The 27,118-nt window shown below is 31.7% G+C and overlaps 3 protein-coding genes across 3 annotated transcripts; 2 read left to right on the top strand and 1 right to left on the bottom strand.

Moving 5' to 3' along the window:
* The first annotated feature begins 2,841 nt into the window (after positions 1–2,841).
* On the top strand, positions 2,842–9,589 carry LOC130901199 (protein O-mannosyltransferase 1). Its single transcript, XM_057812384.1, has 6 exons — positions 2,842–3,222; positions 4,552–5,346; positions 6,124–6,344; positions 6,446–6,775; positions 7,852–8,069; positions 8,203–9,589. Exons 1-6 carry the CDS (start codon positions 2,924–2,926, stop codon positions 8,689–8,691), a joined length of 2,352 nt encoding a protein of 783 aa, XP_057668367.1. The 5' UTR covers positions 2,842–2,923; the 3' UTR covers positions 8,692–9,589.
* LOC130901200 (proteasome subunit beta type-7) lies at positions 9,543–12,055 on the bottom strand. Its single transcript, XM_057812385.1, has 4 exons — positions 11,899–12,055; positions 11,642–11,821; positions 10,004–10,251; positions 9,543–9,948 (listed from the first exon to the last, which is right to left on the bottom strand). Exons 1-4 carry the CDS (start codon positions 11,958–11,960, stop codon positions 9,614–9,616), a joined length of 825 nt encoding a protein of 274 aa, XP_057668368.1. The 5' UTR covers positions 11,961–12,055; the 3' UTR covers positions 9,543–9,613.
* A 441-nt stretch (positions 12,056–12,496) lies between these two features.
* On the top strand, positions 12,497–15,197 carry LOC130901198 (dolichyl-diphosphooligosaccharide--protein glycosyltransferase subunit 2). Its single transcript, XM_057812383.1, has 3 exons — positions 12,497–12,635; positions 12,689–13,011; positions 13,087–15,197. The coding sequence occupies exons 1-3, from the start codon at positions 12,608–12,610 to the stop codon at positions 14,578–14,580; spliced, it is 1,845 nt and encodes a 614-aa protein (XP_057668366.1). The 5' UTR covers positions 12,497–12,607; the 3' UTR covers positions 14,581–15,197.
* Positions 15,198–27,118: the final 11,921 nt, after the last annotated feature.

Here is a 27,118-nt window from a genome sequence, read left to right as displayed (position 1 = left end):
AGTGCATATTGAAAGCGAACTGGTTTTTACCTTGTAGATTTATATTTAGTTCATACAAATATTTTACAATATGTACTGAAAACGAGAAATAGTTTAGCCATGCCTCATTTTGCACTTCAGGAAAATCATGTAGGTTTTCTTCTATCGACAAGAAAAAGATACTATTTCATCAAGTTAATATTAAAACCTGTCCAAAACTTTACCGAAACTAAGCCATCGCATTTTCAATTTATTTAAAAAGTTCAATGAAACTGTCGATGATTTAAAGCATGTCTTAGGATAAAATTCACAACTTTTGTCTTAACAGTAACGACGTGATTCAATTTCAAGACTTTTCTACATAACATTTCTTGGTGAATAATGCAGTGTAAAAATAATGTTCTGGCTGCAACACTTTTATTTTGTCGCTGCTTCGTTTTAGTAAACCCACATTCGTCCCTGTTAAACTAAAGTTAAATTTACTTTAAACACTCTTCAACAGCGATAAAGAAGTCTTCACCCGTAGTTGTATCTTTCATTGGATGTACACTAAGAAGTTCCTGCTAATTTCACATTTTTTATTAATCCCTCGGATAAATATTAATAATTGACTTTCCGCAATATTTTCTGTCCGTCTTACTATTGTTCTTCTCGAAAGGCTTAAATTTTCAAAAATATGTTTCTTTTCAGGACAACATCTCCAACACTTGTATTGTTTAACAAATTCTGCTTTAGTAAAAGTTTTGCAGAACTTAGCAATTTTGTGTGCAGCAGCATAACTTGCTGTTGTGATAGATTTCTCGATATTACTTTGTTTGGTAAACACATTTTATTGCTTATTAGAGTTTTTTATCCTATTTTTTGCTACACTTTAAAGTTCTTTTAAAGAAAGTAATTCATATTTTGGATGTTTTCACTTAAAATTCCTGTTTAAATTGTATTCCTTGAAAACAGCAATTGTTTCCTGGCAAACTAGATAAATTGCTTTCTTATCAATCTTCTATCCCTTAGATCTTAGGATGCAGCGTCTAGAGATTTGTCTTTCCTTTGCAAAAACTTATTTGTGCAGTAAAGTCTTTCCAATGCACAACCAAAACAACTGAATTAGAAATTAATGAATCATTCAATCAATAGTTTTTTTTTCATTTATTACTCCCTTAATGTTTAATGCATGCAACTTGTAAAACTGGAAAACTGGTTATTTATACTTTTGTTATGAAATCATAATTTTTTTGTTTTACTTGCATTTTTGAACAGGGGCAAATTTTTGCGCTGCTGTGATTTTTGTATATTGAATATTGAGTGATTATTTATTAATTTTTTCTTATATACATATACATAAATATATATATATATATATATATATATATATATATATATATATATATATATATATATATATATATATATATATAGTTACAAATAACTGTTAAAATGTATAGTTTAATGATATAATAAAAATGTTTTATAAAGATACATACACATTTTTCGATTGATCTTGGACATTGTCAAAAAATAACTAGAGCTCAAAAGCACTTGTTTATTCATGATATTTCCAAATAATCATTCAAGCTTTTATTGGTTTCACCTCTATTTATTTATGTAAGGAAACTAAATGTAAATGTAATGTTTATGTAATATTTTTATTTATTAATATTATTATTAATATTTATGTAATGTTATCAAGGATGGATGACTATAGTAATTTAATAAATTCATATAATTGTCCTTGTGAGCCTATCATAAGGAATCAAGGTCTAGAATTCTGCCTTTAATGAAAAATTCAAAATGTTGAATATGTTTCATGAATCATTGACAATAGAATAACATCGTAAATTAGTTAATTAGAAACACAAATTTACACCTGGCAACTTCATTTTATTGTAAGAGATGTCTGTAAAAGAACTAAATTTGCAAGGGATGGAGGATATTCATATCTAATGCAAAAGATGTCCAAAATTCTGACTGCTGAATATAAAACATAGATGACGGGTACCAAAGGAGTCCTTACTTTGTGAATAATGTATGTCAAATCATGTTTTTCAATTAATTATTCTAATCACATCTGGTTTCTTCCTTAAGACTTAAGTTTAAAATCTTATGGTGATTAGGCAAATCTAATAATTTCTAGGTACTCTAGTTTGCTTAATTTTTTTGATGAATAATAATACAATAATTTATCAAATATGGTAAATGACGAATTTCTCATATCCCAATATTAAAAAATTTTTTATTTCCTTAAAGAATAATCAAAACAAATACTAGTTCTATATTTTTCTAATTTTTTCAATTCTACTTTTGATTTGTTCGACACTATCACCAATTTCTTCAGATACTGATTCTATATTTTTTATTAATTCTTGTAAAGTTCCCTTAACATTTTCTAGATTATTGGATCCAGTCAAAAATTCTTCCATTTTTGCGAATTTATATTCTTGAGGAGGCTTCTCATCTAGACAGTAGAACAACATATTCCGTTGTTCTTCACATGTACATATTGCTGAAATATCTTGAATAATTTCCGAAGTAGTCAATGAAAAAGGCCTAATTTGGGGCTGCGAAGAACTTTTTCTAAACATCTTCAGTTTTTTTATATCAAATTACTAATCTTAGAAAACTAATCTAATCTTCTTTCCTATTTGATGGTCTTTCTCTATATCAAACTCACAACTATACTGTTACACATTTCTTTGTATTGCTTTGAAAATATTTATCTAAATAATTAAGTTATCATGTTAATTCTCATGGATATATGTTATTAGAAAATGTAAAAAGCTTGGATTAATTACACAGGAGAATAGTACTATTAAGGATCTTCTGAAAGTATGCTATTTGAGACAACTGTGGCTTGTAGAACCATCCAAATTAGTTTAACACGTCTTGAGGTCATAAATGTCAAATTAATAATTAGGGTTAAGATTCAAATTTTAGTTATTAATTTAAAATGGAAAATGCTAGACATAGGAAAACTAAGAATGAGACCAAGACTATCAAAAAGCATTCCGAAGAAACAAATCAAGATTTAGTTCCAGAAAAAAATCCGAAATTCGATATTTCCGAAATAAATAACTTAAAGACTAAGATAACGGAAAATTTATCAACTGTACAAGATGTAGACTTGAGCTGGAAAGAGAAACCAAAACTGTTTAGAATTAATTGTGAATTAGACGTTCTTTCCTTAATATTATTCATGTCTGGTATATTATCTCGGATGTACAATTTACAGGAACCTAAAAATGTTGTGTAAGTTAAATTTGTGAAATAAAATATATTTATGATTTAAAATATTCAAAGTATTTATAAAAAAAGTAATCAGAAGTATGGTTTATTGAGATCAAAATCAGTAAAAAAAATATTTTCTAAACTACAAAATTTTTAACTGAACAATTTCGAAATATAATATACGAAAGTGAAATTTGATTAAAAGTTTCCTTCTCAAATAAACAGTTTATGTTATGAAATAAATGCTGACTATAATTCTTATTGTTTTATAAAAGTGTTGCATTTGTTAGGTTCCTACATTTGCTTCAATTGATCAGTATATACTTTTATCAATCATTTAATTGAATAAGTTAGTGGATGAGGTATTTTCTTGATTTTTATTTCTAAGCTAACAATTAATAAGTTATTTTAATAAGCAGAACTGGATTTATCATTTTGGCACCCCTAGGTTCAATAATTTTTTCCTTCCCCTAGCCTATTTAAAGTTATTTTTCTAAAAACCTTTATAAAAAATTATATCAGATGTATATTTTATTGCTTAAACGCTACGACTCAATTATATCATTGCACCTTTTTTCGAAAATTTAGTTGGTTCTGGGCTTATCAAAATGCCATTTTAAAACATTTTTAGTAATTTTATTATGTTCATTGGACTGAAACAAAATGATCAAACCCTCAGAGCATTCCCTCAATAAAGAACTGCCATTGCTGCTGTTGCAACAGCTTCAAATTTCAGGTCCACAAACTTCATACAGTATGTGATACTGCCATACTGATCCTCAGGCCTGAGGAGAGAATGACATAATTAAAATGGCGGAGAGTATTGAATTTATTTAATATCTAATTCTTCTGTAACAAGTCATTTATTTAAATATTAATATTTTAGTCCACAATTTGATTTAATTGTGATGTAAATTGAACATTGAATATGATATTAGTTAATAGTTCTGAATCAGGGCCGGATTAAGCTAGGGGCTTGGGGGGGCTATAGCCCCGGCCCCCAGGTCCAAGAGGGCACCATCATTTGGAAATCATTCTGTATTTTTTGATGTGTTGATACCACAAATCTAACGTATTGATATTATTTTGTGAATTTTTCCGGGTTTTCGAATTCCTTAAGGGGGCCCCGTCATTATTTTAGCCCCGGGCCTTATAAATCTTAATCCGGCCCTGTTCTGAATTATATTAACTGAATAAATTTTTTTAATATAAATGAATGAATAAAAAAGAAAATTCGCAAATTTGATTGTCATAAAATAATAAGTTATACTATAAATAATAAATATTTGATAAAATACATTTATTTTGATTTTATGTTTATAAATTTAGTATTTATTGCTTTATTTTCAGATTTGATGAATTACATTATGGAAAGTATGTATCCTTATATATGAAAAACACATTTTTCTTTGATTCACATCCTCCTTTGGGTAAACAACTCATAGCTTTGATGGCGTACTTTGCAGGATACGATGGGATGTTTAAATTTGATAAAATAGGTAGTCCTTATGTTTCCACTGTTCCCCTTTTTGCTTTAAGATTTGTCCCTGCATTTTTTGGTAGCTTAATAATACCCACTGTTTATCATCTCATGTTAGAAATGGGATTATCTCAATGGAGCTCTGTACTAGCAGCTGTATTATTTTTATTAGATAATGCATTTTTAACACAAAGTAGATTTATTCTTATGGAGTCCATATTAATATTCTTCTCTTTATTTGGAATTTTGTCTTTGTTGAAATTTAGAAAATATACCGAAAAACCTTATTCAATATTTTGGTTTTTTTGGATCATAGTTTCTTGCATTTCTCTAACTTGTGCTTTTAGTGTTAAATACGTAGGTTTCTATACTTGTTGTTTGGGAGCCGTTATTATTTTTCGAGATTTTTGGAAACTTTTGTCTCGTGATAACATTTCAGATTCCTCACTTTGTGTCAGATTTTTTCTTCAAACATTTATAAGTTTCCTAATAGCTGGGATTGTATACTTTGGGGTATTTTATATACATTTAAACACCTTGTATAAGGCAGGACCACATGACAGTGTTATGACCAGTGCCTTTCAGGCATCTTTAGAAGGAGGTTTAGCTAGTATCACCAAGGGACAACCATTATTAGTTGCACATGGTTCCCAGGTTACTTTACGGTAAGTAAATAATTTGATTTCGATATGTATAATGATGATAAATCTTTATTGGTCTGATATGTGTACTAAAGACAATTTACAAAATATACAATGTACACATTTGCTTACTAAACAAAATTGCTCTGTACTTAGATTTAAAAGAATTTATAATACATAATTTAAAGCCACATTGTGTTACATCAGATACTATTTCGCTACCCTCAGATGAACTCTTGATTTGGCAAACTCTCTGTCTTCTTTCTTTCAAGTAAGACCCAAAAAACTTAAAAGTTATTCTATTGAATCCCAGATATTTCAGCTTTGCACAAAGATCATGATCCAATATGTCATATGCCTCGGAATAATCCAAGAAGACGGATATGACAGCCCTATAGTCAATGATATTTAACATTGCAGCTGCTGTGCTCTGCCCTTTATGGTATCCTGACTGATGCAAGGGAAGAAGCTTATTTTTTATATAAAAAGTGTGCTTTTGGCTACAAGTTTACAGGACTAAATCACATTTTTCCTAGTGTAAGAGTTTTGGTACTCTATTTCTGTTGGTTGTTTTCTATATTAGTTAAATAAAGCGGCAATTTCTTTAAGGGGCCCGATGGGTCTATGTGCTGAACGGCCTATTAGCTGCCCACAATTAACTATGAATTCCTTTAAGAATGTGGAATACAGTGGCAAGGAAAGACCAATCTATGGATGGCGAAATATTTAACAAGTTTTATAATCAGGATCTACCAGATAAGGGCAAATTGCACCTGTAAATAATTTGTATTTATATTTCAGTCATACACATGGACGAACATGCTGGTTACATTCTCATAGTGCGATGTATCCAATCAGATATCCAGATAAAAGAGGTTCTAGTCATCAACAACAAGTCACATGTTATTCATTTAAAGATGTAAATAATTGGTGGATTGTTAAGAGACCCGAAAAGAATGACCTGATTGTTGAACAACCTATAGATGTCATCAAACACGGAGACGTTATTCAACTTGTTCATGGTAATTATTTCAGATATTATACGAAAATTCGTCAACAGTTTCATAATATGTATTTGTAAGCATAGTATTTATTTACAATAAAGATCAAAATGAAATTCTAGGTATCACTAGTCGAGCTCTTAACAGTCACGATGTCGCAGCTCCAATGTCCCCTCAATGTCAAGAAGTTTCTTGCTACATTGATTACAACATTTCCATGCCCGCTCAGAATTTGTGGAAAGTTGAAATAATAAATAGAGAACAGAATGGAGACAATTGGCATACAATACAATCTTTAGTAAGACTGATACATGTAGACACCAACACAGCTTTGAAATACACTGGACGACAACTTCCAGATTGGGGATTTCATCAACATGAAGTTGCCGCAGATAGGGTTATTGTACAGGACGATACCATTTGGAATGTTGAAGAACATAGATATACTAAATGTAAGTCTTAATGTTTTTATTATATCTCTACTAGCAATCAAGAATAAATTCATTGGATGCCTTAGGGGGTTTATTCTTTCATGGGGACTCCTAGTTAACAGTTTTGTAGGTCTATCTACCAATTTTTAAACATATTACATTTTAAGGTTCTACATGTGTGTAAGTTTAACAGATTTCATTAGTTAATCAACCATTCAGATTTTTTTTTAAATTTCAACAATATTTGCTTTTGGTGTTGTTTGTGTTTTACTGCATACTTACGGGTGATTAGGGTTAATAGATTTTCTCTAATTACAATACTCAATAGTAGTTGCAGGTAAATCCTTCATTTCAACTTAAATTAAAATTCCAACCAATTATTTTACCACAGTGTAGTTTAAATTCAATTTTTTAAGTATAAAGTTTATTTTTACAGTAATGCTGCCTTTTAAAGCCTATAACTCATCAGTTTTACAATTTTTATCCACAGGTCGTGTTTCTTGGCTTTGGCTTTCCAATCCGGTATATACAAACATTTTTTCATTGGTCTCTCCTTCCCCTTCTTAAATTATACTTTTTGCATAACTATTTTCTGGCATCCTTCTAGTATGCCCCAACCATTCTAATTTTTGAGCTTTTATATAACTTGTTTTTTAAAGTTTCTTATGTTCTTACATAGTTTTTCCTCTACAAAGTCCTTCTTTTAGTTTTATTGTCTCAAATCTCTTCCTCAATAACTTTCTTTCCCATGTAAACTTTCCATGTTTACTTCCATCTATGTTACTATTGGTCATATTCTGCTCTAGATAACTCCTGAGATCTTATAAACCTACTTAATGATCCCATGGCTTTACTTTCTTATGTTATTCTTTTATTTATTTCAGTTCGATCTTCATTTTTATATGTCAGTGTTGTTCCTAGTTATTCGAATTCATAAACTTTCAATCCACAACCCTAGCCCTACAGAGGGGCAACTCTTATATCAGAGCCGGCTCTGACAAACCTTCCTCCTATAAAAAATTTTCCCTTATCCTACCTAAAAATTATCTAATGAATCCCTCTTTAAGAGCTTTGAATCCTAACTATTTTATTTATAGCTGCAGACCAAAAGGAACGCGAAAGAGATATGGTAACAGCAGAAATGATTCCTACTGCTCCTACAACATTAAGTTTTTGGCAGAAATTTTTCGAACTACATTACAAAATGATGTTTACCAACACAGAAAATATACAAAATCACATGTACAGCTCAGAACCTCACGAATGGCCTCTTCTTTCTAGAGGAATTGCTTACTGGATATCATCTACTAGCAATGTAAGTGTACTATGTATACTCGTATATAGTTTGAGGTCATCACTTGTCTACTGACTAACCAAAAGTGTGCATTCCAGTAAAATTTTTGTTTTTTATTCTTCATTTTATACAAATAATTTATTTTTTGTTACAGGCTCAAGTACATTTATTAGGTAACATAGCTATTTGGTATTCAGCAACTGTAGGATTGTTTATGTACTTCGCTTTACTCGTAATGTATTTATTGAGACGCAGAAGACAATGTTACGACTTACATCCCCTAATCTGGACACAATTCACTCAAATCGGAGAAGTCTTCTTCGCAGGCTATTTATTTCATTATTTACCTTATTTTTTTGTAGATCGAACCTTATTTTTGCACAATTATCTTCCAGCTTATGCGTTCAAGACGTTGTTGTTAGTCGCTACAATAGAACATGTTTATATAGTTCTAAATGATGTCTTCAAAATCAAATTACTGAAAGTAATTTTTGTCAGTTTATTAGTCATTTGGTTGGCGTGGGTTATTTATGTGTTTAAAAAATTTTTGGTACTGAGTTATGGTACCACTGATTTAAGTACTGATGATATTATTAGGTTAAGGTGGAAAGACACTTGGGATTTTATAGTTCATAAAAGCTAAAGTTATATATGAGATAAAACATTTCATCAATTGATTTGTAAAAGATTTTTTCTCTTCTCGGGTTGTTATTGTTCATTTTCCCGAGTTAGATTGTACTCAGGGTCCTCTTGCAACTATTTTTTCTACATTGCAAGTACCCTTATTTTTCAAAGTTATTTTATACTGTTTCCTTTATTCGATCAATATTTATCCCCTTGATCTTAATTTGTGCTTTCTCCTTGATTCACCCACCAATGATATTTGTTCTGTAATTATTTATTTTGTACCAAGTAGTTTCTGTTTGATATTCTTTTGGTGAAGGAAAGTAGCATCAATTTAAAAAAAATAGTAGAAGATACATTTTTTAAATAATTCTACTGCTAATTATTTTACTTGTGAACACAGACTAAAGGCTTCTTAGATAAACACAAATACAGATTCAAAACGTTGGCAGTAAATTTGTGGTCCCAAACTAGTGTTACAAAAATACAAGCTCGGTGTGTATCTTTGAAGTTTTTATTCTTTGGTTTCTTGAGACAATAATCTGATTATTTACACACACATAAATATTTAAAATGTGCCAGCATATAATGTGTTTAATATCATTGAACGATAGAAATTTCATTAATTATCAGCATGACACATAATTCAATACTAACGTAAATATTATACTGTTTTAAGGCTGTTGAACTGTTTAATTCTATAGATATTTTAGATTAAGCATTGTTAAATTTGAATACTCAAAAAATCTATATATGATTGTTAAATATCAGTTTTATTTAATAACGCTATACATATATGTGGTTGTGGTTGAACTATTTCGTAATTTCGAATATTTATAACTAATTGAGATTAAAATAAGCAAATAGTAATTTTATTTTATATATATTTTTTATTAAATACCAAAAATAAGACAAAACGCATTTCAATTTAAACCTAAACCTTATGCAGTATCCATCCTTTCAGGTTCAATAGGCGTAACAGAAACATCTTCAATATCCAATACTTTGGTAGTGAGTACAGACGTTGTTCCCCTTTTATACTTATAAGAACCTTGTTTAACTCCTTTTTTGTTAGCTTCATCATATGTTCTTTTGTAATCAACAGAACCTTTTCTTATTATACATATATCCACATTGGAACCTGATCCCAAATCATTGAATATACCGGCAGCAATTGCGTCTCTAACAAGCCGTACACCTTCTTCTTCTTCCATTTGAGGTTTCCAACGTGATTCGAAAACTGCTATGGCTGCTAAGGAACCAGAACCCATAGTACCTAAAGAATTATTAATAATTAATTATTTCTAATTTCTAATTGTATCTTGTATTACCATATGGGAGATCGACACTTGATCCATGGGGATGAATCATGTATAGATGAGGACCTTCGATATCAACACCACCAAGAATGAGAGCTGCTCCAATATATCCTTGATAACGGAACAAGTACTGCTTCAACAACTGGTTAGCTGTACAGACTCTACTGACTCTATTCGTATATAATCTGTGAAGCTCAAGTTGGGCTGCTATCATTTGAGTAGTCATTTCGGTATCTGCTGCTGTACCAGCACCACAGCAACTAAACAAAAAAAAATTAATATGTATGGGGGTTGTTTTTTTCAACTGTGTAGTATGCGACTTTGCACCTTCTTTGCTCAAACGCTCTGTCACATTTCAGTTCAAACAGGTTATTTCCTGTTGAGTTGCAGTCACAAAAACATGGCCGCCGCTACTGATTCTCCCGCCAAGTGTGAATTGCGAGGTGTTATTTGTTTTTTTCAGGAAGAAGGGAAGAATGCAGCAGAAATTCATCAAAGAATGAGTCGAGTGTATGGATACAGCTTTATGAGTAATAGTGTTGAAAATTTAAAGACAAACATAGGTCAGGTGATGAGACATAGATTCTGTGGGATACACCAAAACGAAACGACAATCACAAATTCTCAAATAAGACCCATAAGATTCAAACAAATGTTCAACAGCCGTAAGATTATGGCAAATGTTTTTAGAGACCATAAAGGTGTGTTGCTTGTGGAATTTATGAAACTTGGAACAGCAATTAAAGCAGATTCATATTGTGAAACTTTGTGACACTTACAAAGGGCTATTTAAAATAAACAGAGGCAAACTGACATCTGGAATTGTTTTGATTCATGACAATGGTTGTCCCCACAGCACACACACTTAACCCCAACTCTTGCTTCAGCAATTTGGATGAGACATTTTCAAACGCCCTCCATACCCTATACCCTCCTGACCTAGAAATGAGTGATTTCCATCTTTTCCCTGGACAACCAGTGGATGGAGGGAGGCGCTTCCAAACTGACTTAAAGCTCATAGAAACTGTCACAACTAAATTTCAATCATTGATGGCTACATTTTATGAAGAGGGTATTGCAAAGTTTGTTCATGGATATGATAAATGTCTGAATTGTCAAGGTGACATAATGTAGAGAAGTAGGCTAAATTTTAGATTAATGATCATGAATAACTGGTGAAGAAGACAGATTAGTGTCATACATAGTACTGGGTCGGTGTGCACTTATGCAGACAGACCAGGGTACTACATTACAAGTGTTTTTATAAAGTGTAGTAGTGGCAATATAAAGAACTGGATAGGTTGTCAGTATGGTAGGTTAGGTTAGAAACATTGACCATGCAGCAAGTGAGATGAGTTACCAAGGTTCAAAATACCTTTTTATGCATTGGCTGCACTAATTTTTAAAAACGGGAGATTTGCGGCAACCCCCCTTCAGAGGGGGCACCCCACTCCGCCCCAAATCAGTGTAAACCGGCGGTCTATAATCTAAAGCTTTATTGAGAAATATTGCTATATTGTGCTTTACTTTTGGTAATAAAACCTTTTTTGTATATTCACCCGTCTTTCCTTACAGCCCATCGGAAATAAAAAAAATAACCTTGGCAAATTATATGAGGAAAAAATTATGAGTTATTAAATTGATACTTACTACATATTTGGAGCAAGATAGTGAATTTTTTCACAGTTTTTGTCTGCAACGGTGGTATCTTCCGTTGCTCTTGTATCTGCTCCGAGTATAACCCCATCTTTGTAGACGATTCCTACAATAGTGGTTCCAGTTTTTGTTGCTTTGGGCACTGCAAATCCTTTGCTTTCCAAAAGAGCATTTCTAAAAAACGGTATTTTTGAGGTTAGTATTTCAGTGACTTTGCATTTTTTCACTTTGTAAAAGGAAAATAAACAAACCTTTTGCAATTGTCAAATGAAAAACCTGGAGCTGGAATTTCTGGACACAATACCGAAGTCATTTTAACTAAATGTTTTTGTTAATTCACAATTACAACTTGCAATATTAAAAACTATTGACAATTTGTCAATTGTCAAAGCCATGAAACTTTGTACTTCGTACACAAACCACCTAGATAAGTGATCTACGGTTTTGACGTAAGTACAAAATGTCAGAAACGTAAAACTTGTAAAATTAGGTTCAAAAGTATAACTTTTCATGATATTGATGGTCATATAATTTATTGAAACTAATAACTCCTAAATCTATCATACTATTAAATCAAATTTTCCTTAAAATGAAGATTGACTTTGATTTCACAGTGACAGGATCACAGTACTAATGCTTGCCATTTATATAGATAGAACATTCATATCAATCTAATGATAATTCAGATTTATACTTTCGTATCTATTCGTTTAAGGTAAAGGGTGGGAATACCTAAAATACTCGTTAATTTGCATTATAGAGACGATAATATTACAATTTTAGATGAAGTAATTTATTATTTATATTTGAGTACATATAGCTAGTTTCTAAAAATGCCCTTATAAAACAAATGCGTGTCTGGCATCTGTCATATTAATATTGAGCATGTCAAGAGGTTACTGTATGTACGTGTCAAAAAGTTATGAGCCGGTGAAATTTATTGTAAAATAAACGCATAAAATGAAATTTTTTAGGATTTCCATCTTAGGTTTGTAATGATAATATCAAATTTTCTTCACAAATTTATTTATTCAATTTCAGTTTTAGCCATAATTTCGGTATTATTATGTGCCACAACATATGCAAGTATTGGAGGTTACATTAGTCAAACAGATAAGAACAAATTTATTCAAATTTTGGGGCGAACATTAAAAGTGGACGGGGACGATATTGTTTCCCCATACTATGGAGCAAGAGGATATCAGATTTTGACAGTACCCGTTGAAAAGCAGCAAGTAGCTGAAAATTGTGCTCACTTGAAGAAAAACTTCAAGTATCAAAGTCTGGAAAGTAGTTTTTACGTGTACAATACATGGAAGATTTTAGGATGTCAAGGATCTCTTCACACACCAGAAGATGTTAAGGTAAGCATGAAGGTTTATTATTTTAGTCAGTTATTAGAAAAATGATATTTTTATTAATTCAGATTAAATTTGCAGACGATTGAGTCAACATTGGAGGCTGGAAAATCTACCATAACTGATATTCGTTATGCCTTAGAAATTTTGATTTTGCTTAAACAGCAAATACCAGGTGCTGCAAAAGTAGCTCAAATGATTCAATTAAAACTAAAAGAAGATGACAGTCTTCAAAACTTGGGACAAGCTTTGCATGCTGCTTCCTTGCTAGGTGCGAACGGAAAATTTGCCAATGATAGAGTAGAAGATATCATTGTACAAGCTGATGAAGTAGATGGTAAACTACTTCAATGGGAAGGAGGATTAACAACAACTTCTTTGATTTTAACAGGCTTGCATAGACTGCTAGGAAAATCGCCTTTAAATGCTGTACAAGCTGACAAATTTACTAATTATTTATTAACAAGAAAAACAGTACAAACACCAAAAGGAGTTTTAGCCCTTTTAGAAGCTGCACTAGCAATAGCCTCAAGTGAAATATCTCCTGTTAGTATATCAGTTATAGGAACGCCCCAAATTTCTCTTGAAAAACCAGATCTTAAAATTCAAGTCAGTAATTTACTCGGGGTCCCTCACAAAATTCCTCCCACCCCTGTAGTAGCAGAAAGTATAACAAAATTATCTGATAATTCAGTTGTACTATCAAAACAAACTTTGAAAGCAGGGTCCAGTTCTACTGAATACATTTTGCCTTTAAAGTTAGATCCCGGTTTATATAAAATAGTAATCAATGCTGGTAGTCATTCATCAGATTTTGTCATTAGAGCTTTGGGACAGTTAACTGTAAAATCTTTGGAAGTAGGCATTAGTGATTCAGATGGAGGTGCAGCTCTTAAACTTACCAAACTTACTTATAAGAATAAACTTGGTCAATTGCTACAAGCTGATGCCGGTCAGAATTTGATTGTAAAATTCACATTATCCCGACCTGTTCATCAAGCTTTTCTCAGGCTTCACTCTGGTAAAAAGGAGATCATATTCGTAGCCGAACAAGACAGCAGTAAAGCTTACATGATTGAAGTGAATTTAGAAAAAGAATTGGGTAGATCAGGTAAATTTGAAATGGAACTAATATTGGGAGATAGCTTAATAACAAATCCAATTAGGTGGGATTTGGGCTCTATTGAAGTCAATTTAGGTTCTGCAGCCAAAGATGAAGTTAAACAAGGTAGAGGACCTAAACCGGATATTCAGCATTTGTTCCGACCAGCTGAAAAACGACCACCAGAAGTAGTATCTATGTTTTTCACTGCTCTAACAGCCGCACCATTTCTTCTCTTACTTATATTATGGGGAAAAATTGGAATCAATTTCAGTAACTTTACACCTTTGGCTATACCTTTTCATTTAGGATTTGGATCGATTTTGGGGTTGTTCACTTTGTTCTGGCTAAAACTGGATATGTTTGTTACGTGTGCTTGGTTGGTTCCAATCGGTGGGTTCACATTTTTCTCAGGGCATAAAATATTAAGTTATATGGCTAGAAACAGAAAGCAAGAAAAGTCTGATAAATAAGTTTTGTTTTAGACTGAGTGTGTTTTTTTTCTTCAGTTATATCTATCACCATTAACTGTTTTTGTACATAAACATCACTTCGAATTAAAAAGTAATTAAGTTATGAAAAATCCAGTAATGCCCTTTGTGTACTAAAATAGTAGCTCACTTCAGTTATTCACAGTTTATAAATTATTTTTTAATAAAACTGTATCAAAATGGGTTTAATACAGTGTGTCCACTTATTTTTAGAAAATATCATATCACATACTGTAACAAATTTCAAATTTAGAGGGAATTATCATGAAATATTTGATTCTATAGTAAATTTAATATATTTGGTAATCAACTTGGCATTTTGTAACATATTCTCGCTTTCAGGATGTAAAAAACAATTTATGTAGTATGATTACATGTACCTGATGAGTATTTAAGTTTATTGAGATAAAATTAGGACCTGTACTTCTATTCTTATTGTAAAGTTTAGATTCCAAGTGGTATTAGTGTACGAAAATGATTAATTTGTGAAAAAAACTGTGCAAGTTTAAATTGTTTCTGACTTTTTTGGAAGTTGCTCTTTACTTTTGTAATAAAACCCCCAAAGTATCAAATAAAAAAGTTTTTTTAAAATTTAATAATTATTTTATTTGCAATTGGTTTATCAAATGATAAAACTTTGGGACAATATAATATTGACCTTACCAGGAAGATAATATACACCAAATCTAACATTGTAACAATGTAAGAAGATGAATAACCAAGAATATGAAGCTTTAAGGGTGGGGTTAGGGTTTCAGCGTAAAAAAACACTTTTGAATTTTTTCTCAAGTATGGATTGATGAATTAAATTTGAACTTTTTGTAAATTATTGAGCATACTTTTGAGAATGTTGTGTAAATTTAGCATGCAGAAGTTTAAGCTGATAGCACCAGAACTTCTTGGGGGAAAAATTGCGGTGTTTACTATAATTCGCCCGAAAGTTATCTGAAAATGGAAAATAATCAAAATTTAGTTAAATTATAATCAAATCTTCGTTCCCTGATCATTTTTTTCCCATTTAAAAATTTTTGTTGTCCATCTGTTATTTTCCACGAAAATTGCCGCCATTTTGTGGATGGAAAACACCCTTAATGTAAAAAAATAACTAAACGTTGGGAGGAGGTATTTTATATGTAGAAAATGTTTGCAAAGTTTGAAATTAATCGGTCAAATAGTTTTCAAATGACGGTAAACACGGACTTTGAAAAAGTAGTTTCGAGGAAAGTTTACAAACTAAAAAAAGTGAAGAAAAAATTTTTTTTTCCAACATACACAGAATCATAGATTCCAGCTTCAGACAGCAGACTTCCTGCGGCATTTTTGATGTCTTCAACCTCTTTTCTCTCAAATCTTTGTTTTATTCTGGCTTCTTTGCTCTGCTGTTCAGATTGAATCTCGATCCTGTCAATGCGATTACTGTCCGCTAATGTTACATAATAATGAGCACTTGGGCCGACGCTGACGTTGATGTCCAACAGAAAAGTTAGATAAGCACCAGCACCTTCATTGAAACTGCATGCAGCTACATAAGATGCAAATTCAACAATTTGGCTGCTGCCAGATAATGTTTTCGGTGCAATTCTTCAAATCAGCTGGTTCAAACTTTCTTTGGCACTTTGAGTAAAACCTCCAAGACACCTTTCTAGAAGTTCCTTTATACTCAAATCTTGACATACTGTGTAGTCACGCTTGAAATTTTACACTCCTATTGTGACCAAAGCTTTTTGGTATGGTCACCACCAGTTCTCACGACTCATGCACTTTTGGTGTTTAGGATAATCGTCTGTTGACTGCTGGTGGTAGAACGTTGCCCAGATTGCATTTTTCATTCCTTCTATTTTTGCAATTTTATGTTGACGCTGGCTTAGATTCTCAAATTAAGTCACGTGGTATAATTTAGACTGGAGCGCCACCTTAAATTAATACGTCAAATATAGAAGTGTCTAGCTTAAAACCGCCGAACAAAACACTCCAATACACCACCTCTGTTATTGTATAAATTATTTTATTGATTCAATTTTTAGCTTAAATGTGTAAATCATTCTAAGCGATTAATATGCAGGGTGTTCCGGGACTTGATGCAAAACATTCGGGAGTGAATAGATGACGTGAAAATAAAGAGATACTCCTCATTCTCTATACCTTCCATACTTACGGTGGACATGTATGTGAAATTTTGAGAGATGACATCAAAAACATGGCAATGATGCCAACGTCGAATGTTTTTCTCTAGTTTTAGTGTTTTTTTTGTTGCAATAGGAAAAAAGGTGATTTTCGTTTAATATCCAGGGACTTTTTAACTTCTTCGAACTAAAAGAACTGTTTTAACTAATTTTTTATTTGAAATATTTGTGCGTAATAACAAAACTTGTACCATGGGTTAACGTCTATTCTTATTACCTCGCCAAAAAGTGTCTTCTAATGCGCTGACGTGTCGGAGCATAGAATAAATATCGAACATAGAGCATGTAAACCGATGTCTCTTTCTATCAGCAGCATCTTTAATATTAACTCAATGGTTCGGAGTCCGGGTAATAAGCAGGCTCGTCACATCACTGCACAAATTTTTCACTAAACGAAAATGAAGTCTATACCCTGTTTTTAAATTAGGAGGACCATTTTAGGAAACCTAAATCACGCCTATAGATAGTCGTACTAAAATTGTACGGTCTGGAAATAATTAACCACAAACTAAATTATAATTAACGTAATAGACACACGGTATAAGAACGAATTCATATTACTGAAAACGGAAAAAAAATAACGATTTTAAACTTAAATATATAAAGAATTTCAAAGTCGGTGACTACGTTTGTAAGAAGGTTAATAAAAGTTGTCAAACTTTGTGCCACATGAAGTTTTGAAAAGTTTTGTATTTATGGGTGAAACAAATTTTAAAACAATGATGAGATCTGATTCGTTTCTGATCAAATGTAAATACTTCAAACTGTTACCACAGTTACAGTCCATTTTAAATTAGTCCTGACAAGAACAAAATGGACATTATTTGTTTACAATTTATAGAATTCTTATTCGTGATATATGTCAAAAGTTCTGTGTGAAACCTGCTGCGATTTGACCAATCAGGAATCCACAGAATTACCAACTTAATTTAAATGAGTCCTCCTAGTTTAAAAAGAGATAATAAAGAAAGAAAATTTTATAAGAGAGATGAGTTTTAAAATTTAATCTTTTTTGGAGTTTAGAACTTTTATTTTTGATATTTACCTTTTGTAACATACTTTTATTTAGTTATGATAGAATAGTTTTTCATATCTTTTCCTGACAATAAAGATAGTTCCTAAGATACTATAATTTAATTTATGTCGAATGTATTCAATATTATTTTGACCTAGGAATTCTAGTGACTTTTCTTTATAAACATTAGGACTTTTCGGTGAACTCACTTGGCAACACTGCATGGCGGTAACTAACAATTTAATCACCGTGGAAAACTCACACTTTCGATAAAATGCCTTTAAAGGGTTAGAGGTCAAACAAAGACGTAGTTAAGGTAAAATATTTTATTAGGAATTATCTCAGTAAGTAATTAATTATAACAATGACAAAATTTTGGTAAGTTGTAAATTGATTATTGGGATTTCAGCTAGAGGGGTATAAACAGCATTTTTTTATCTTGGAAACACGCGGTTTCAATTTAAAGGTTATGATATGAGTTTGAAAAAGTATTAATGAAACTCTTTTGATTTGAACATACCAAATAAAACATATAAATTACATTCATAAATATACAGCTCAGCGCTAATAAATACAAAAAGGTGATTTCAACACATTTTTTGTTATTACTATACAAAATATTTGATAAAATACTTATTCTATATGTTATTGTTTATGGATTGTACTGATAATTACATTTTGAATTATTAGGGTGCCAAAGTTATTACGAAAAATGAACCCAAAATATTTTATAACCTCAAAAATATTTTAAAGAGTATAAGTTGTTATAATAATAGTTTTTGTAATCATTTACTAACAAATATCAGTATAACAATCCACTTTTGGAACTATTCATACTCATTTTAAATCTAGTTCGGTGTTAAAAAGCTTCTCTAAGCTTTAAAAAGTAGACAATGTTAAACCTATTTTCTCTATTTCTACCACAGGCTATTAGAGAATCTAAGAAAACAGCTGCTCTACGTCAAACTGGCGGCCGTGGGGTGAAAGCTTTTTTCATGAATCCTTGTTAGCTTTTCTTGATTTTTCCGGTAGTGCGAGTTGTTTTTTTTATTTCATGGTTTTAAAAAGACTCCGTAGATATTTGAGTGAAATTAATCCAGCGAAAACTGAGTATTTTTGCAGTTTTTGCTTTAGCCAGTCTGTAAGTAAGCTTTCAAGCAATTTATAAAATTTAGGACATCTGTTTATGTGTTGTACTTGAATTACGGGAGATTTTTTTCGACATTTTTCATTTGTTGCGGTTGAGTTTAGATACTAAGTTTAGCAGCTGAAATGTAAAACTAGAAATAATAAATTCCAAAATCGAATAAATAAGTTCACAACACAAGCATCTGTTTACCCATCGGCGAGTTTTCAAATGAACACCAGCTGATTTTGACATTTTGTTAGATTGCTCAATTTCAGAACATAACCTGAAAAAGTCATTGTAAACAATGTTTTTATAACGGCGCAATTTGGATATTTTCGATAGTCGTTTCTGTGTATGAAGCACAGTTTCTACAATCCAATATGACTAGTTATCTTATGAATTTAGAGGCAGATTGTTTAGAACAAGTAAATTCATATTTTAGTTTGACTTCAGTTAAATTTGCCCTGTTCATAACTGAACACACTGTTCAGACTACCACTACACCAACACTCGCAATTACACTGTCGAAACGCGCGTCAGACAGTGTAATTGTTAGTGTTGGTGTAGTGGTAGTGTAAACAGCGTGCTCAGTATAAATATCACCAGAAATTCCAGCTTAGCTGCTTATAATTTTCAATTCTTTTCGTTCTCTTACACGTGAACGCTCATTATTTTTTTAAGTTAAGAGAAACAGGTAAATTGAAGAAAGTATTCTCAATGCGAAGAAATCACCTCCTAATATTTACTTGTATACAGATTTAATATATACCTTTGTAACAATATATAGCAACGAAGACATTTCAACATATATTTTTCAATATTTTGTAAATCTATATTCTAAAAATTCAACTTCGTTTAAGAAAAATGGACTTATAAAAGAAAATGTTTACGTGGAATATCGTAAACAATGTTGATTTAATAGATGTTGCTGTTAAATTATCAAATAAATCAATTGGTCGGAAGGATAAAATTAAATGACCAGCTATAGGTTGCCATGTGCCCCATATTTTTCAAATTCAAGGTTCAAGTTGTACAGCACAAGATTTAGGTTAGGACGAAGGTCATTTCTATATTACAGAAAAAGAAGAGGAACTGGAATTTCGTTCTACATCAAGAAGATTCTTCTGCACTTATATCAATTAAAATGTTTGTTTTCAAAATACAAATGAGATCAGAAAAGTGTGTCGATAATTTCGTCACATTAAGTAGTCAATAAAATTAGTTTTAATGACATGGAAGTAGTTTTATAGTAACAGCTTCTTCACATGCCTTTGTCTTGAAGTAATTATACAGCCACCGGAATTGACATAAGAAAAATAGATCGAATGTCATGTATATATTACAAAATGGAAGAAGAGGAATTGTAGTTTCAATTGGAATGTCTGATTACAAATAAAAAATAAGAATAATAAATAAAGGATATCTGTTCTTTTATTCCACGTTTCGTTATACTTTTTTAAATCCATTTCCATTCTTCAAAATGACAAGCCATATACAATAAGTAAAATATTTATAAAAATTGGTATTGGTCTCACTGGTATAATGATTATATTATAATATATACCTAGGGAAGGTTTTTTTGAATGCTCTTGCTAGGAAATTGATAATTTATATTCCAAGTCAAAAAACGTGAGGTATTTGGTAGGAGAACCGGCCAAAGCAAACTCCCCAGGAAGATATCAGATATATTCCATAATACTATAAGAAGTGTAATGTCTTTGCTTCTGATTTAGCTGCGTTGAAACCGTGGAAGATACACCAAGATAATTACACTGTCCAAGGCAGCGGTATAGCTGGGATAAATATAGAAGTGTGTGGAGTCTAAGGCCCCCTTTTTTTCGTTCTTTTGAATGCAGTTACAACGGCTACGCAATTTCACTTACAGCAGCTTCTTGGAATACTTCAGGTGGTGACTCCTTTAACTCAGATGATGTTGGCAGGGGCCTAGCTACGCAACACTGGTTGAATGTGTCTCGATAATCAAGTTATTATCTTCAAAGACTGAATATGAACTCCAAATTTCATTTAGGAAGGTCGAGAATTTGAAATTTAATTATAAAAATATCATAAAGATGTCTACTACGTAAACTAGACATGTCTAAGTGAGGGGTAGAATTTCTACTACAGAAAGTATTGATTAAAATTCATCTTATATGCTAGGTAAAGGGGTCCTGTTGTGGTATTTGCCTTGGTCGATCTCGATCTTCAATCCCGTGACTTGTGTGAAACCCCATTTCTGCAACAAGGGCATTCAAAGAAGTTTTATTTTTTTTTACAAATGATAGCATACTAAAATTATTTAAGCAATCGTTGGGAATATGTTTACTGGTCTGATTCTATAGTAAAATCCTAAAAGTTATGACAAAGTATTTTTTTCAATAAAAAAGAAGAACAAAATGTGGCAGTTTTCAACTTCATGCGCGCCATTTTGGATTTTGTTTAGAAAAAAAAATTTTCGTACATAATTATTGAAAACATTTATCAAATTTTCATTTGTTTCGCATATCCATTGATAATATTTTTTTTGTAATTATCTAATAATTTCAAAACGAACAAATTAAAAAAAATAATTAAACTGTTTAAACGACCAGCTGGTGTGTTTTCCATTGACTATTACACCAAGCAATAAACACATTTCTTAGTTCACTATTTCAAGTTGTAAATCATCAGGATTACTTCGAAATTTTCGTGGTTGCGAACCCGTTCTTTATGATTCCTTGTCTTTGATATTATCTTGTTTTGAAATCTTTGTATAATTCCAATACGTACGTAGTCTTGAGAAACTGTTTGTGAATTATAAGATTGATTGTTTAGATCAGAGGTGTCGCACTCAATTTTGCACCAAGACAAACCCTTCCACTTTGAGGCAAAGCTGCAATAATATAATCAACGATTTTCTCTAAATTGGATTTGAATGGAAGAAGATGCTTTATTAAACGACTCAAAAGATACCCAGTTTGTAATGCCTTTGTAATGTTTTACGTTTCATATTTTATAATTTAGATAGTTAATTTTCATTATACATATGACTTTTAATTATATATTCTTTTTGCAAGTTTCGTTTTAACAAACTTTGTGTTTAACATGACAAATTAGATAAGAATAGAGGCTGCATTTTATTTTAAGAGGTGTTGCGATTTATATTATTTGGAATGACGGTGAAAATATCAGAAAATTTCAGCATGTCCTCAGAATCCTGCCAAATAAGAGTTTTTTCGTTCGCCAACTCTCTATAAATTGAAAAATTGTTGAGCTGTATCAACAGTATCAGTCCTCTCGTCAATAGCCAGTGAAAAGTTAGTAAATTCCTTAATTTTTTCCTTCAGTTGAAAAACCAAATTTTGAGATGAATCATTTAATCTTGAAGCAACAGTGTTTCTTGAGAGCGAAATATTTGAATTATTGACTTTTGAGATGGAAATGAAACATCGGCAGATTTCAACATACAGTCTTTAATAAAATCACTATCAGTGAACTGTTTTAATCTTTTCGCGATTTATAATGAAATAATAAAACTTGATTTCAGGGCATCTTCGTTCTCTATACTAGCTTTAGTAAACATCGATTGTTGACCTTGAAGTTTAGATTTTAAAGATGACAATGTGTCGATTTTATTTTTTCAGTCTAATGATCGAATTTTGACTTATGATTCGTATCATAGTGTCTCTTCAAATTAAACTCCTACAAACAGCAACTGTTTACAAATCAAACACAGTGGTTTACTTTTCCATTCTATGAAATAATATGCAATTTCCCATTTAGACTGAAAAACTCTGCACTATCAACGTTTTTGTGACATTAAGCCAAAATCGTAACATTTATGTAACTCGATACAACAATTATGGATATCGTACGAAACAAACAAGTGCTCAATACCTTCATAATCACTTCGCCGTGCAATCAAAATCCTTCTCCAACCGTATCGCTTCGATTACTCGACTCAATTGATTCACGTCGCGCCGGCGCACTTTTTTATATGGTTAAGGAAGGTTCTAGTCTAGACTCGAAGCGCCTGGAAGATTCTATCGTTTTCGACAAAAATAATAGGATATTTCCGCTTGATGCTAAGAGATGGCGATACTGTCTTTCTCTTTCGCTTGTCTAGGAACGCGCAGCCCTTGAAATTACTTATAAACATCCGTTGACTTGAGAGGAAGTGTATTTGAAACATCCGTAGAGGAATCGAATGAAGTCTAAAAGCTCTAAAAAACATTATTCTTCTTTCTGTGACACATTGCGATCGCGGGCCTTATTGATACGGCCCAAGGGCCGGAAGCGGCTCGCGACCCGTATCTTTGTCATGACTGGCTTAGATAGATAGAAGGATCACTAGAAAGGATGGGGCTTGCAAATATGTATAATAAAAATGTGTCTACTTTACAAAAAAATCGACACTATACAGTATTTCCTTAAAATTATATGAATATTACCGAAAAACTTAACTAAACGGTTTCTAAGACCTACTATATATTGTATAAATTTCTATTTTTATGAAAAATACGTTTCAGTAGGTTTTAAAAGGTTTTTATCATTCTCACACCTTTTTTTCTTCAATAATAAAATAAATCTAGATACGACCACTCAATTTTTACTTAACGTAATTTTATTTCTTTACTTACCTTCACTAAAAATACTGATACCTCAGATATTTTTCCTTCCTACTAAATCAAACCAAAAAGATACGTTCTAAAAGTAAGGTTATGTGTACTACATATGAAATAATCTCTCGATATCGCACATCCATTTTAAAATAACATAAGACTTGTTTTTTACCAAGTCGACTTTCATAAATAAATTGTTTCATTTTGTTTTTTTTTCATAACTTAATTCAGTGTTGATGTAGTGCATTAAATAATGTGTTTATTATTCACTGTTGATGTATTTAATTGTATTTGTACAAAATCCAAAATGGTTGTATGAAATTTGGAAAAGTCTCATGCTTGTATGTGTGTTTTACATCGAAATAAGCTGTTTTTTTTTTAAATTCAGCTCAAATTTCCACATTGAACTGATACTTAAATAAGGGATTTGTTATATTCAAAATTTATAATGTTTTGTTTTATTTTTTCTAAAGACATTCTTAACAAATCTCAGACAAACTACACATACAGATGTACTTATCCATTGTAAGCAGAGCTCGCGTAATAAAAAAAATCAAATGTACATTCATCAAATTGTTTAATGATAAGGACAATAGTACCATGTAAATTTCAAGGTACATCTAAGAAAAACCTTCTCAATATTTATGAAATTTTTTCGTCTTAAACGGACAATATAAGCTCCAGCAAAAGTCAGCTACGCTATTTATTTAAGTATAAAATTTAGAATTTTAGTTGCTGGGTTTGTGTTGTCCATTTTTATGGTTGGCCAATTTCAAACTTCATCAGTGAGCTATCAAGTCAAACATTTTGTGATAATACAGTCTAAAACATTTTTATGGAATATTGAGCTCAATATATTTTTGCTAGTCTTCATTATCATTCAATAAAGAGACGTCTTACGTCGGATCAAGACGCCGTAAAATGATAGAAGACGCCCTTTTGGTCAGTGGAAGATTTATCATAGCAGATCGCTTTGATTAACGTGTGAGGTAGCGTAATACACGACGCTACATGTGCTACGTGGTGATCCGCGTATTGAGGTACGCGTTTTCAAATAGGAAACGTTGGGGTTTGGATTTGAATAACAGTTTGCGACTAGTGGGCATCAAAAAAAGTCTGGCATTTTTGACAATAGGACAAAATAACTGTTGTTATTGAACTTAAATTTTGAAACAGAAACAGATGATGCTGAAGAGGAAATGTTTCATTCCTTGATATTCATATTATCGCTATTTTTATATAGTAAAGCTCTCTGTGTTCCCTTACCGTCTCTATTAACTTTTCTTCTGTAATTTTTTCGAGAAAAAGTTAAGGAGAGATTTGCTATTCACTTTTTCATTATTAGCATTACTACTACGTTATGAAGTCTCTAGGACAGAAGATGACAAAAGAAAATTCAGAAAAGAGAGTTATATACAACATATATCTATAGAATTGATGGCAGCTTTTGATACTGTAGATAAAAAGACATTGTGAAGAAGCTTAGAAGAAAGTTGATGCAATTAGAACGAAAAATAGTAGGTAAAACATAATGGAACAAACTCAGAAATGAGCACATAAGAGAAAATATCAATGAGAAAGGAAAAGGAAGTTAAAATAGACATTGAATTGAGCAGATAGAGGTAAAAGCAAGGGAAAAACTTGAAGAAAATGAATAAGATATACAATTAAACATAAATAGTTGGATTGGTAATAACCTATGATGAAAATGATGACCAGAAAAAAATGGAGGAAGGTAAATCGATAAAAAGACATAGAGGAAGTTTGAGTACGTCATGGGTTGAGAAGATATGGTAAAAAGGAAAAAGGAATGCCCGTAAATTCATTGGGATAATAAGAATAAATTTTTTTTTTTAGTTTGTAAAAATTTCATAACTGCGAATTTGAGATAACAAATTGTAAATCTCCAGTTCTTCTTGCGAGATATCTGGAAAATACCGTGATCAAATCAGGCCGTACATCGCAAATAGTGATTTGTATTCAGTATTTAGAAAAATCTGATAAGCTCAATTTCTTAAAAATATTTCTATATTTCACTCAAAATTATTGCACCCCTCTTATTATCTTTAACTTGGCGAAATCCAGAAAAGCTTTAGAGCTAGGGTATGAAAGCTCTTAAAAACCATACACAAAAATTAAACAAAAGATACCCAAATATCAGAGAGCAATATTTGTAGTGCAAGAAGTTGCGGAAGGCATTATTAGCAGCTGGAAAATATTAGTCGGATAATACTGTACATGAAGAAAAACTATTATCATCAACTAATTTTGAAAATAAATTTCAAAAAAGCGTCTAGCATTCTACTTAGGTGGACTAACGACCTCACAAATCAAACCAAGGGTGAATTTTTAAGTTTTCCCCTCTTAATCTAATTAATGCGGGACTTTTCTCCATGTATCCCTTCAATTGAGGTACGATCTCCAATTTACAACATCTTGAAGTTAAAAATACCATTCAAAAGGATTCATATCGGGTAACATTGCTGGCCACTCCAGTCTTGCCACATTGCAGCAATTTTGTTACGCTAGCGAAGATGTCCCTGCTATGTTTATCAATTCTGTTCTCCAATTGAACATTTCATTTTCTCCTGTTTCACTTGATTATAATTAGTTAGTCTATATTGACGCTCAGCCTTTCTTAAAACTTTTATTCTGTAGTAATCGCTTACTGAACCAATTCTTGTTTCGGCTGTAGACGTTTCTCCATTAGATTAGTAACCATTATTCGTGATCTCGCGCTCATTCGAGTAAGTACTGAAACTATTAGAGGCCCTCTAGATAAAAATTATTTTCATGATAATTATAATAGTTGAACTAACTCAGTAGTATTGACCTCGAAGTGCTGGAAAGATGGTAAAGCGATTTCTAAGAATTCATTGTGCTTTTTTCAGTAGTAACATGAGAACGGTCAATAGTGTAATTATGGCTTAGAATTCTTTTAAAACTAAATATCTTAAATTTATTAATGCGTATTGCTTCTTTGAACTCAGTGGTATACTTCTGATCAAGTCCTCCAAGTAATTTTTGTTCAAATATTCCTACTCTGTCATTAACACATCTTTCACTTGTTGAAGGTTGGTTGGTATGAAATATGTGATTCTCACCCTTTTATAAATACTTTCCCACATATTCTCGATGGAGTTTAAGTCCGGGTTGTGTGCAGACAAGTCTAAAATTACAATATTTACCTCTTGAAGGTACTAGCGACATGGAGACGTGCGCTGTCATGCATGAACACAAAGCCATTGATTAAAAGACATATAGAGAGCAACCATGTGGCTCTAAAATTTCTCTAATGTACCTATAAACAGTTCTTGAACAATTGAATTCACGCATTCTCTAGCGAACCTTAACCTAGTTGCACGGTGCTCCTTGGTCAGTTGAGAAACATTTCCCACGTTTTGAGAAAGTACTCTTACATTTCGAGCTTCAGCTAAATCTGGTTGAAGGTGTCTTGCCGTTATATGTCTTTTTCGTAGAGCTTGCAGTCTCAAAAATCTATTGTTTGCAGGTGTTGATGACGATGGCGGATCCTGCACTAAAATCAATTTATCGAAGAAAACATAAAGTTTGGAATAGATATATAAACTGA

Source organism: Diorhabda carinulata, chromosome X (assembly GCF_026250575.1).
Source record: "Diorhabda carinulata isolate Delta chromosome X, icDioCari1.1, whole genome shotgun sequence".
NCBI lineage: Eukaryota > Metazoa > Arthropoda > Insecta > Coleoptera > Chrysomelidae > Diorhabda > Diorhabda carinulata.
This window is presented reverse-complemented; position numbering and strand designations above follow the sequence as displayed.